The following is a 13,766-nucleotide window of genomic DNA, read 5'->3' on the forward strand; positions in this document are numbered from 1 at the left end:
TACAGAGTAGCAAAGTCAACAGAACAGGGAGATGAGAAATCCATTGAGTCACAGTGTAAAGTCCCAGGGCAATTACTTAAATGGCAAAACTCTCCTTGGCTCAAGTAAGGCCAGGATTCCTACTTAAGTATTTAGCATCGTGCAAAGTTTACTAATGGGAACCCAAAGGACACAGTGAATAGCGTTTTCAGCAAGTAAATAATTCTAACCTAACCTAAGTCCAAGTAACACATTGTGTTCAGACAGGCACTTCATTCATTTCTTATTTCAATTGGGTCCTTAATGAAATGCATACGGTTTAGAAAAGCTTGAAAACTAGCTCAGGAGATAGCTCTTGGACCAAGCCTTAAGGGAACATCCACAGTAGCCAGTGAAAAGCAATACTGTGTTGACCTTTTATCAGCAAGATAACAAGCTTACAAAGGAACAGAGATGACTTTCTGGATACAAGCTGAATTTGTACCAGCAATGTAACAATGTAGAAAAAAAGACCCAGAAGGCTCCCTTTTGAAAATGCAAAGCCTCATCCCATATTTTACTATGCAGGTTGCTTTACAGAAGCTTAATGGTTGTCGTGGGCTTTTTCCCCCTCTAAGTTTCACTTACGGTGACATTCAGCTTTTATTTTGGCCACTCCAAAAACTAATTATAGAATCTTCCTAGAAGGCATTTAGTAAAACTAATCAGTTAGAGGAAGAGATCCCAGCACTGGAATCCAGTTCCTGGTAGAACCTGCCCTTCCACCAATGGGATTCAGCCCGAACCATTAAGAAGTGATGCGTGAAACTTCTTACGGGAGATGGAAGTCTTTAGTGATCAGAGAAGATGAATGACTCAGAAGCACAAGTGCTAAAGTTTGCATTTATTTTCATGGTGAAAATAGGAAGGGAAGAAATGTCAAGGAGAGAACATCATGAAGGAAAAAATGCTTACCATCAAGATTAAAGCAATGGTGTGCAAAAAGAAAACTGTGGCGATGTGCACAGCTAAGAATGGGTGCTTGTGAGTGTGAGCCTGGACTCAGCTGCATGACTTTTCCCAGTAGAAAGGCTCATAAATCATTTTAATTTCATCTCACCCATCTTACGTAAGTATTTTCTTCTGCAGAAAGAACTGATAGAAGAGCACTATTTAGCCAGCGAACAAGTGGAAGGCCGGCACTGCTGATCAGCCAGTCTCCCTTCCATAGGACTTTGTCCTCCCTTCCTTATCCTATAATTGTTCATATAAACAAAGACATATTTCCATTTAGCAAAATGCCCATTGCTCTCAGTAGGCTGGAGTAAGGAGGTTACTGCTGCATACAGCTAACCTCCTGCAGCAGAGAAAGACATTGAAAACGTGGCCTTTACTCTGTGCGTTTCCTGGAGGGAAGGCAATGGAACAGGAATTCAGATAAGAAACCTAACTGTTGCTGTTCTTCATATTCTGTGAAGTGTATTAATGGGGATAACAATACACATCAGACATCCTATTCAGTAACATTTTTAGTACACAAACGGGTCCAAATATAAACTATAATGACATATGGAGACTGCCTTAATAGCCATTTCAAATCAATTTAGTTTTATGTAGTGTCTCTCAAAGTATCTCAAGGTGGTGGCTTTGCAGTGACAAAGAAAATAATGGGCTAGTGATTTAGTGGGGTTAGGCATGGTGGCTTTCAAAAGGAAGGCAAAGATGTTGCAGTCAGATGCACAGCTCTAATCCGAGAGCAGCACAAAGGTAAACGTATCCCTTCACTCTTGCACTACCAGAAGAAGCCTGGTAATGAAGACATGCTGGGTTCAGTTAAACTGAACCGTTCCACGAAGCACAGAGAGCTTTTCCATTTGCAGACAGAACTGGAACCTAAATCTGAAACATTCTCACTCAACTGCTGAGATTAGGAAAAGCCAGGAAATAAATATTTGTGACCAATTCATTTTAGCAGTTTTACCATTATATTTCACAACCTCAGAAATTTTAGACTTCCTGTGGGTTGGACTTTTGCCCTACAGGCTTATTAAGTCAAAAAGGCAGCTTTAAGTGCCTTTTTCATGGAAACTGTTAAAGCTTCTCTTGAAGAAGCAGGATTCCAGTCAAGAAATCTCGATGTTATGCGACCACCGTGCTGCTCCTGTGAAGTAAAGATGGCCAGTAGATGAGTGTCCCCTCAGATCAAGGCATGGAAGTGACACACACCTCGTGGGACATAGCACTCCTGTTGATGAGGCCCTCTCACCAGCGCTTATCCCCAGAGGGCCCTGAGGAGTGGCCAGCTCAAAGTGGGACCTCCTGGGAGAAACAAGTCAGTGCTTCTTCAGAGCATGTGTCTAGATGGCTGGTATCTTCACCCACCCCTTCCATGAGTTTTCTGTCTCCTGCTTACCATTCAGGTCAAGCTGCTCAGGAGCCATGGAAAAGCTTCTGTTTTGGCATTGTAAGTGAGACAATCACACGCAGCTCTTACATTTCCCTCCCATCAAATATTTCAGAAGGGGCTGCTGGATATGGGTGTTTCAACATACTTTTGGCAAGAGGGCGCATTGATGTCTTCCTATGGAAGAAGTAGGGATTTACTTCCTCTTTTTCCCAGATGAGAATCAGAGATCCTACGTGCCATTTCTGCTAGAGGCTTAAACCACCCATTTTCCCTTCCAGGTGCTAGGCCATGCTCAGAATTTGTCATTGCTGTTGCCTGTAAGCCAGGGAGCCATGGAAGCGTTACCCACACACGCCATCCTTGGCCTCAGCTGCAACAAAAGGCTGTTAGATGTCTTCTCAGCTGCCTCAGTGAGTGCTCAGGGGCTGCTCAGGATGTTAAAGCTGCATAGAGCCTGATCTGTGATGATCTGAAACGGTGTCTCCCCCTCAGCTCTCTGGATGAGCTCTGAGCTCCTTCAGTTGCCTCAGGGCTGATGCTGAACGCTCTCGCTAGAGCTCTCTATGCAGGCATTCACTGCTCCCACACACCCAAGTTTGCCAACTGTTGCACAGCGTAGTAACATCTCACAGTGCCTGTGAGTCACATGAGGTTGTAAGAACTGATGTGATGTCTGTTCTTCTGGGGAAATGTTTTCCTTTCCTTTCTGCTGTACAAGTATTATATGCTTTACTAAATAAAGTGCATGTTCCCTATGCAAATGAATACATTTTGGAATGAGGATATACTGACACATTATATGTTAAATATGCATGACATTTAAAAACCCAAGAGCTAAAAATCTTTTATAAATATTAAAGAGCATGAAGTCTACTTTTTATTTTGATTTTATTTCTGATCTTGCACTCTGGGAAAAATACTATTTATATTATAAGACTGAATTATCTGTCCAAGAGCCAAACCTATAATTTTATTCTATCAGTCAAGCTGTATGTCACACTATTTTTATGTCAAGACAATAAGGTTCTTTGAAGTACAGACACACACCTATTTGAAAGAAACTTCTGCTCTGAAAGCAGAAGGCTTTGGAATCAGTGGCTCTTTGTATCTTTCGAGGCAATGACAGCTAAATGGAGAAATGCAGCAGTGCAGCACCTAATGAAAAGAGGGTTTCTTTGCCGGCCAGGACCATATTCCATTAGGACATTTGGGTCCAGATTAACCTCTGCATGCATCTAACCTGATTTTGAATCACTTACCTTTAGTGGCTTAAAGTCCATCCTTTGGAGGTTCCTACTTCTCTTTCTATGCTAGAAGAGAGAGCAGGCCACCTCAACTCCTAATGCGAGTGTCTAAGGTAAGTAACCACAATGAAAAGAAAGAAATCCAGACCTTGCTGAAGATATTTTAAGTAATTATTGTGGGACCTTTGTTAGAAAAATTATCAGTCAGCTCATTGTTATGGCGTAGCCAATATTACCTCTAGGAAATGTTCTCTACCACCTGTAGAATGGCTTACACACTTCTCTAGGAAGAACTGTTTAAGAAAGAAAGTGCAGTGAGACCAATGTTGACATTAAAGCTTAACCAGCACAGTTTTAGTTTACAACAGAAGGCACATAGCTTTGTGTTTCCTTCTGTCCTAAGACCTTAACATAATCCGAAGACATCATAAGTTTCAGAACAGACCACATCCATTTTTCACACTGAAAAATCAGGTATGCAAGTCAAATAAAAAGTGTACAGCATTGCAGAGAAGGGAAACTCTAGTTCTAGAGTCCCAGTATTTGCCTTCCTGCAACACTATTTTTCCTGATGAAGACAAAACTGCTCTCAGCTTGGACCTCACTGACCTCACTAAACTATTCCATGTGCTTCTGCTGCACTATGGGGCTGCAAGTAAAGTAACAGATATGGCAGAGTGCAATGGGACATCAGTGAAGAGTGGCATCTGGAACTAAAGAGTGGCACTTAGCTGGAACTAAAAAGCACTGTCCTCTCACTTCCCTGTTCCTGATACCAGCAAAATGCCCCTCTCCATTTCCAGATCAGGACTAGAGCAGTAGGAAAAATTTCCTTATGTATTTGCCCTTCTTTCCTCTGTTGATAGGAATTTAAAGACAAACAGTCGCCTCAGTGGATGGAAAACAGTAGAACTTCATGCCCTTAATGAATGGGCAGCAGGAACTCACCCTGGTAGTGCTAAATGGCCGCACATGAAGCTAGCCAGGCCCAGGAAATGAAACCAGATCCCCAAATGCAGTCTGAGATAACTGAAAGTATGCACTGAAATTTACGGTAGGAAAATGACTGACTGGAAAAAAAAAAGGTCTGCTCTGCTCCTGCATCTCCAAAACATTTTGTACCATTTTAACACTTTAGAAAGATATCTGCCAAAAGTTCTTTTTCCTGAAGGTCGAATGTATTGCTCTTGTAAAAAAGATGAAGCAGCAGTTGTATGTCTTGGTTACTCCTATGAAAGCGACTTAGGAAAAATCCTAGGATTGTTCATATGTTGAATTTTGATGTTTATTGCTTTCTGGCAGTGACTTTAAAGCAAAGGTTAAACCTGGTCGGCAAATGATCCAGCCTCCTGCTCAAAAGGGTTAGTGCCAGTGCTGTCCAGTATTGCTGCTGCAATCTGTACTTCTGTTCAGAGTGCCACCCTGTGGACACGGTTGCTACCACGAGCTCCTTTGGACAGCCCAGTGGTGCAACAGTCAGGAGCTGACAGCAGTGGAAACCAACTGGTGGTGTCACCATCAGCTCCAAGACACACAGTGTCAATTTCAATCTTGCAAGCTTTTGGTTACCTTGGGGCAAATTTGTGTAGGAAGAATGTAAGTTTTTGTACCAACATACAACATCTGTTACCAAAATCCATCTTTGCTGGTGCTTCCTACCCAGCAGTATATGAAACACCACAAATTTGAACAGAATAGGAAACTACCAGTTGATAAAGTTGTGAAGGTGTCCTGCACTGCAGCATGGATGCAGAGCTTTGCACGTGGACAAGAGAACAGAGAAGCCCCTTCTCATCATAGATGACTTAAGCCTCTAGTAAGCACAAGTTCATTCTTAAAAGCCAAGATTAAACAGATTAAAATACAATTTTCTTTCTGTTTGTATAAGACTTGCAAGTTTATACACTGGAGATTGCCATCATAAATTTTAGGGCTCTAAAATTATATTAGAAAGCCTAGAACAACCTTGTTTAGCAAAGGTGTGCCTTGCAGCATTCTTTCAGTAACACCACTTTGGCTGCCCCTTACCTCTGGGGTGAGGTATTTCATCATGATTTCCTTTCCCTTCTCTCCCAGCTTTTCATCTGGAGCAATTTCATACTCTGCCTGGAACAGATATAAAGAAATTGTCAATATTTGCACTCGTATTTCACTATCATAACTTCATTTTGGATGTGGTCTTACCCAAACGTTCTGTCTGAAGAATCTGGAGAATAAAAACAGTTTTTTGATGGAAGTAAAACCTGTACACAGAAACTGTCCAAAAATCTTCCACAATATTTTGAACAAACCCTGGTGATTTGTTTTCTGAGATTATATCTCTTCATTAATACCAATACAATTTAATTCCTTTATATTTTACAGCCTTGCCAAGACAATGTTCAGAAAGTAACCAGAGACAGTAACTCCCTGGGTCTTGCTTAAAGAAAAAAAAAGAGGATACAAAAGGTAATTTTTTTCTCTCAGTAGTAGAGAAAGCAAGTTTTTGGTTAATTCTTGCCACACTGGCATTTCAAGCACCAGATGAACTCCTTCGCTAGGCTGCCTGATTGGAAGAACGGGTCTTCTCTATTTATTTACATCTTCCCTTGGCCTAGCATCCCTTCTACCGTGCCATGAGACTTGCCCATCACTTTTAGTGATCCTCCAGCCAGACTCTCACGAAGGCAGATCTGAGAGCCATTTTTTTTAGGCTGATTTCTCAGGATGCAGATAAAAACAAGAGAGGAAACAGCATAAGAAACAAACATTACTGGTGCATTATGAAGACATGAATCACTTTAGTAAAAGTTTTGGAATCATGGAAGGCATTCAAATTAAAAACATGCTGCATAGAGTCCCAGTTACAAAATGATAACGACAACTTTGTAGAGGCATTCCAACTTGGCACTGCCCGAGGTACAAAGATTTAGCCTTAGGATCAAAAGATTTTCCAGGAAAAAAAAGTCAGCCTAGCACTTTTCATGACTGCTTGTATTAGAAAAAGGATCCCAGATAATCCTGCCAAACCAATTAAGTAACCTGGTCCAATACAAGCTGTTTGAGATGATAAATGAGGAGGAAGTTAAAAAAAAGAAAGTAAATCAGATTGAACTGGCAAACACACAGAAGTACAAACTTCAGAACTATTGCCCACTCAAAGATGTATGTACTGCTCTGACTGTGATACAGTAAATCTGAAGGAAGGAAGGCTGCAATGGATTCCCAATGTAAGCAGACCCAGGAATGACACGAAAACCACAGCGCAGTAATAATGCTACTACCCACCTACCTGGACAGTGCTGATTTAGCTACTGCAGCTTAAGTCTAAAGCTATGTACTTAAACACGTACACAGCAGGTCGCCTGAACAGTTTAGAAAGACGATCTGATTTGTTTTGGGAAGTGACAGGGACTGCAAAGAACCCAGACAAATCTGTACTGCTGATGACAAATGCACTGAAAGCTGAAATCTGCAAGAGCAGTGCTTCTCTTTCAGTGGCCATTTTGGGGATGAACCAATTATGTACCCACAAAACGTATTACAAGGGTTTAAAAAGACATCTTTCATCCACTTTCCTGTCCTTTTAGATGCTATCTAAATATGGGTTGTTTCAGCCCTGTAAGCATGGATAATCTCAAATGTTTACAGCATCTTAACAGCAGTCTTCTCCACAATTCCTTGCTACAGCATAAAGCAGTGGCAAGGGTAACATAAGGAACAGTTTCTTAAAAGGTCAGAGTTGCATCTTACTTTGCCCCTTACAGTTTGTGGTTAGGTCCACACACAGACCAGGAGTTTTTCATCTGAAAGAAAACCAAAGCAATGTATTTTAAGGAAAAAGAATCTATCTAAACAAAACCTTTTGCACAGAAGACTGCCAAACAAAGAGCTCTTTGGCACTGCCTTGTCATGGAAGTGACTAGGAGAACCAGTGAGTCCTCAGAGCAGTGCTATTTACAGATTGACTGATAATAACTGCTTCTTTCTCCTTCAGTTGCTTTCAGATTCTGAATACTCTACCACACTTTTCTGAAAAGGCCAAAAGAAGCTGGGCTCACAGATTTCCTAATGGATCTGTCTCCATTATCAAACATTGGTCATCACATCAGCTCGAGACCTGCAGGATGGTGACTTGGAATATCAAATATTCACTTATACATGGTAAGTGCCTGGCAACTATCAGTGCCTCCTTTTGGAGCTGGATTGGTGAAATAAAGAATGATTGTGCTTTGAAAGTTAAATATTAAGACATGTAAGCCAAGATCTTAGCTTATATCAGTGGAGAAATGTGAATTTCTCAAACAGGTAATAATTTGGATGCAGAATCTCATGCATTTGGTCTGATCCGTAATAGCTATGTCCTCTTACTGATACGTGTGAAAGTGCTTCAGTAATCTCTTGACAGAATGTTTTCTTGAAGATGTTGTTTGGCCACACAACTCTCTGACAACAGCAAGGATTTATGTCAGGAATGCAAATGGTACAACTAATGCATTTTTCTACACAAAAGTAAATTTTCCACAAAGTTGCTAGCTTTCTCTTCATTACATCCACTAGAGAATATGTAGACTCCAGAAAAGCAACACCTGATACAAATCACAGTACACAGTTTGCTTGGGACTAGCAGATCCTGCTAGAAAATATTAATTTTCTAGTAAATAAAAACTGATTCAGAGTTGTCCTTTGCCACCTAAAATACATCATAAGGTTGTCAAAAATTCAGTGTCCCATCAGAACTATAAAACAATAAGCAAATTGGGACAGAGCTGAAGAAAGAATTTTTGCAGGAATTGGATCAGTGTTTTGAAATACACTTCCTGATGGGATTCGACATGTGCAGAACTAAACACACACACACAGAGTATCTAAGATAATTGGGAAGGGATAAAAAGAACATTTATTTATACTTGCATTTGACATTCTCAGAAAATGCTACGGGATGGTGGTGAAGGTAGGAAGTGACAGACAAGGGAAGGTGTGAAAAGGAACTGTAACTGTGAACAGTGTTGATTTCACTGTGGCTCAAGTACTGTAAGCCTGCTTCATTTTGTTTCTGCGTTCATTATTATTTCTCCCCTTGGTGCCACTTTTGAGCCACTTGGCACCACAAGACAGTGGTGCACTTTCAGCCACAGACTGCTACTGCAAGCAGAATTACACACATAAAGAGTCACTTCCTCATGTTCCCTCTCTTGCATGCCTGGGAAAAATACCAATATCCTTGACTCTCAATCTTGTGCTTAAATCACAAGATTCATTCCCTTCTTCCACAATACTCAAAAGCATAGCTAAAATTTGCAAATGCCTAATTGCTAGAAATAACATTATTAGTTAAAATCCATGTGAAACAAAATATTTTCCATTATTCCTTTGATGAATCCAGGCATGTGTTTCAAAGCTCCTGCTCTGAAGTCTAATAGCTTCTCCATGCCCTAGTTAGGTCAGACAGGGCCCTATTCATTGCTCATAAATGAGGAGAGGATTTACAATCACCCTGACCACATGGGACAAGCCGCAGGGAAGGCTCTCTCTGCAGACAGGCATGGATCCTTCCGTCGAAATAGCGAGAGGATGTGGGCTCACTGCCGTTTGTTGCTAACTGGTCCTTCGGCTGCTGTTCTGGAGGTAGTTATTCAGGCGGCTCCTGCTTCCCTCGAAGGAACCCTAGCTAAATATACACATGGGTGTGTAAAGTGCTGTCCTGCAGCAGCCATCCTTGGGATGGGCCACAGGAGATGGGATGGGGAAATGTGATGGTAACCTCCTTTGTGATAAGGCCATGACCTCAGGGATGACCAAGAAAGGGCTGGATAGAGACTGCAACCAACAGACAAGATTAAGCATTGGGCGAAAAAGAGCACTTTGGATGAAACTGGCTGAGTCACCAAGACCGGTGGGGCTCACGTGAGCAGCCTTATTTCTGACATTGCCTTTACTTTCATCTTAACATTCTTTGGCTTCCTGAAACTGTGTGGTTTAAAACTATGTGTAAAATGAAAAACAGAGCCTAAGGAATCACTCTGGATGCAGGCAGACTGTCCCTCACAGCAGGCATCTGCCAGTTGCCTGGCTGGGTAGAGCACAGCTGCGGGAGTCAGTCCCCTGTACCTGCCAGGAGATGGGCATTGGAAGGATGCTTCTGGAAGAGCAGGGTTGGTTTCTCAGTACAAGTCAGGAGCAGTAGAGTCAAATCCTGAGCACAGGCAGCAGATTTCATCTTCTGTTTTGGTCCCAGTTTTATACCTATACCTTCTACCAGCTACCTCCTCTGTTATCCTCAACTTCCTAACTGCTGCAGAGCCTGCTTCTTCCACCTTGATCTCTGATTTCTGCCCTGTTATTGCTCCTGTGCTCTAACAATCATCCTTGCACTTGCCTCCACTGAGATTTAAAGTCTGTAACTGAAAATTGGAAAGCACAAAGCAAACAGCTGGGATTCATAATAACTCACATTTCTAAATGAAAAGTTAACTTGAAACCACATTTTTCATGTTAAAGCACAGGACAAAAAAGAATCCTTTTGACTGTTTAAAAACACATTTTGAGTTAATGAGTTTGTTGATATCAACAAACTGGCATTTCTGATGGAAAAAGCCTTGAACAGCTTTAAGACACACATACACAGATGGTTTATACACCATGCAAGGGACTTAACCAAATGAAATCTCTCTAACAGAGACACGTTTTTTACAAATGGCACTAAATGGATGCTCGTTCATCCTGTTACCCCAGATAAGTGTAATGTGTAGTGAAGCATTCAGCTGAAAATTCCACCCAAAGTAATGATAGTGTCTCTCAGCCTCTGCTCCAATGCCTGGATAACACAAGCAGAAACAACCCACAGAGGCACTGGGGCTACTTTTCTCCACGTGTACTTTTATCTGGCTTCAGTGCAAAAAAACAACAGAACATAGGAGAGAAAATAACTCCAGGTTTTGTTCTCCTGGATCAGAATTAGCTATTCTGTGCTCCCAGCTCCCTCCAGTTAGTCTAAACCTGATCCACATTAAAATGTTAGAAATCCTCCCCTGAGAATGAAAAAAGTTCAAAAATGATGAATGGGAGAAGATGAAACAGGAAAGTGGCTCAAGAGACTTGCAGTAAAGTATTCATTACAATAGCACAGCAAAATCAGAGAGCCAGCACCCCTTCTGAGGAGAGGACACCAGCAGGAGGTCCCTGCTGCAAAGCCACCTCCTTGTGCTGTAGGCACAGGCTGGCTGGGAAGGAAATGTACATTGCTAACGGGTTAGCTGCTCACTGATCTGCCTTTCAGCACAGGAAATGTATCCCCCAGCACTTTATTTTAATGGCTGTCTTTCAACAGCTAGAAAGCTCTATGACGTTGTTAAAATATTTGTAAGCACAGCAAAGTGTGCTTTGGAGCTGTGTGTGAATTCTTTGTTAAGGGCTTATGGAGAGCTGATTTAATCATAAAACAGCTCCACGTAATGATAATAGTTTGTTTGAACAGTTCCTTCATCTGAATGGCTACATAAGAGTTCGGTGAACTACTCGTGGGAGATCCTGTTGTTTATGTGCTCAGATGAGCGTGTGATGTGTGTAATCACACATATTCAGAGGCACAAGCTGAAGCCATTGGTTCTTTTTACTGGATATTTTCCTCTTTTGAAGTCATGAAATTGTTTGCACCATATCCATAGTAAGAGATGGCTCTGTCCTTACTGCCTCACTGTGTAGCCTAGGACCACTGTAGTCACTCACACCGACCCCACAGCAGAAGCAGGAGCCTTATCACTTTCATCTTTTAATGTTAGGACCTACTGCCTACAATCATGTATCTTTGTAGCCTATTTTACAACTGACAGGTTGTGGCTAATCACTGGGGAACTGTTCTCAGAAGGCATGCGGGAACTTTCAGTTTCTGAGCACTTTAATCTCAGTTACAAGTAGAAAGTGGCCAAGGTATTAATGAGTTTTAGAGGGAACTAATAGATACACAGCTACACACATGCAGAATGCAACAATACAAATGGTTTTTTCCTTCAGAAAGCCAGCCTGAGTACTGCTAAACAGTACAGGAAACAACAACAACAACAAAACATTACAAAAACAGATGCTGTGAAAATTAGATTTGCAGGAGACTACATCAGACCAGGTTAGTTATTTCAACTGACAGCTGAAATAAATGTCCAGCAGAGAAGAGATTTTTTTCCCATATGCACTCAAGTTTGCACAGTCTGGTTGATGTAACCAGCCTTTGGAGGCAAAGGAGTTGGGAGAGTTCTTGCAAAACTTGGTTGCGTCCTAAGTAAGGAAATGGAGCTTACTGGTAGGCTGCTGGGTGCCTGACTCACCTGGGAGCCCCAGTTCCTGCTTTCCTTGAAGACAACTGAGTTCACAATTAAAAAACAAACAAACAAACAAACAAAAAAAACTATTAAAAATTAGGAGAGATCAATTATGAGCTTCTGCCAGTGACTTACCGAGTGGCCTGGTAAAGTCAGCCAGCTGTGCTTTTACTTCGCCTTCTTTCTGTAAAAGATAGGTTCTTACTTCTCAATTTGCAAAAAGCCCTCTGAGCCTCTGATGGACAACTAAACACATTTCTCTATTATTATTTTTAATTTGATATTACAAAAAAGCTAAGCTTTGCATCTCTCATTATAAATGTAATTAAGCCAAAGAAAGCTTTGGCTTCTTCTGCTCAGAGCTTGTTACAGCAGGTGGCCTCAAAAAAGGTTCCATGTTTCTGGTGGCCTCGGAATTGGGCTTTAAAGTCAAACTTCTGGTTTCATTACGGGACTTTTTGCCTAATCCCACTACTCACTCAACACAGTGTGACTCCACTGGGTGAATTTCAGTAGCCATCACCCAACTTAATGGCTGTGCTGCTAGACCTTAATATTGGATAACGCAGGGATTTTCACAGTCTGGGAGCAAACTTGTTTGGAATTTGAGATCGACAAAGGAGACTGCTGTTAATTAGCTCTAAAAAGAAGAACAAATATTCAGACCTCCACACAGCTCAACGTTTTGTTCACTAAATCAGTGCTTCATGATGGCAGGTACCTGACTAGAAGGTGCTGGTTGGCTGCAATAAGCACCTGGAGCATCCTCCTGTTTTTGCTTGCCTTGAGCATACCTGCACAGATCGGCTGCCAGCAGTAGCTGTCTCATGACCCTTGTGAGCTGAGCCTTCCCACTGAGGAAACTCATGACCAGCACTAGGAATATAAGGTGAACTGTAATCATTCAAAACCTCTTAGAGAAACCTTTCCACGGCTGTGCTGATTTAAAGGTTGCCCTTCTTAGCTTGCAAAAATCTGAGGGTAAATTCTTTGGTTTGTCATTTAAACAATACACTTTCAAACAATACACTTAATGCTGACATGAGGAAATCTCTAACAAGATGATGCATGTATTCTCTGAGGACTATTAGTTTCCAGTCATGCAAGTATTGTCTTCATTGTGAATTTTCTATCACACCCCTCACATCTATCAGTCGAAAAGCACAGTGCTGCAATATATCAAGATATGTGCATGTGGGAAAATACCTCCTTTGGTTTACCTGTGAAACTGATTGTGTACAGTCTTCTGCCACTCAGTGCTGGGTAATCCTATACTCTGGTAAGCACTAAGTGGGGAGTTTTTAACCTACTGCAGGTGTGTTACTCTATCATTTGCTATTCTGGTAGCATAGAGACCTAGTGTCTACTGCAAGTAACAATTTGAGCCAAATCCTGCTGTAAGCCATCTGAAGAAAAGGTCAATTTTACAACACACTGCTACATTTCAGCAGTCTAGGTGCAAAATCAAACTGCAAAATGAGTCCAATGAAAATGTACAGCAAGAGCATTAGGATGTTTTAAATTATGTTAATCAAGTAAAAAGGTTTACAAAAGTTCAAAGATGGCTTTATGAATTGGGACGGTACCAAATATGCCAACTAAAATTGATTATGATGCAACTTTATTCAAAACTTTCTGCAATGCAGATTTGTTGTAGTAGCTGTGGTACTTATGAAAACTGAGAAATTTCCCCTCCCAAACTCTTACCTTTACAACAGTGCAACCTTCGCATCTGCTTCTACTTCAAAATAGCTTAGCCAAAGCAGAAATTAAAAAATAAAATAAAATAAAATAAAATAAAATAAATACATATTCCTGTTGGTATACATTGCTTTGCCTTTGACCAGCTTTTCTCTAGCTGGT

The 13,766-nt window shown here is 41.2% G+C and overlaps 1 protein-coding gene across 3 annotated transcripts in view; it reads right to left on the reverse strand.

Annotated features, from left to right (window-relative positions):
• The window catches only part of GRK5 (G protein-coupled receptor kinase 5), a 155,426-nt gene that overhangs the window by 38,290 nt on the left and 103,370 nt on the right, over window positions 1-13,766 (reverse strand). For 2 of the 3 annotated variants that reach the window (XM_052677308.1, XM_052677309.1), the window contains exon 4: window positions 5,638-5,715. In XM_052677308.1, coding sequence (XP_052533268.1) covers window positions 5,638-5,715 — 78 coding nt within the window. Of the gene's footprint in view, window positions 1-5,637; window positions 5,716-12,038; window positions 12,088-13,766 lie in introns of all 3 variants that reach the window. The other variant, XM_052677310.1, reaches the window with a different exon arrangement.

This window comes from Tympanuchus pallidicinctus, unplaced genomic scaffold, assembly GCF_026119805.1.
Source record: "Tympanuchus pallidicinctus isolate F22 unplaced genomic scaffold, pur_lepc_1.0 scaffold16, whole genome shotgun sequence".
Taxonomy (NCBI): Eukaryota; Metazoa; Chordata; class Aves; order Galliformes; family Phasianidae; genus Tympanuchus; species Tympanuchus pallidicinctus.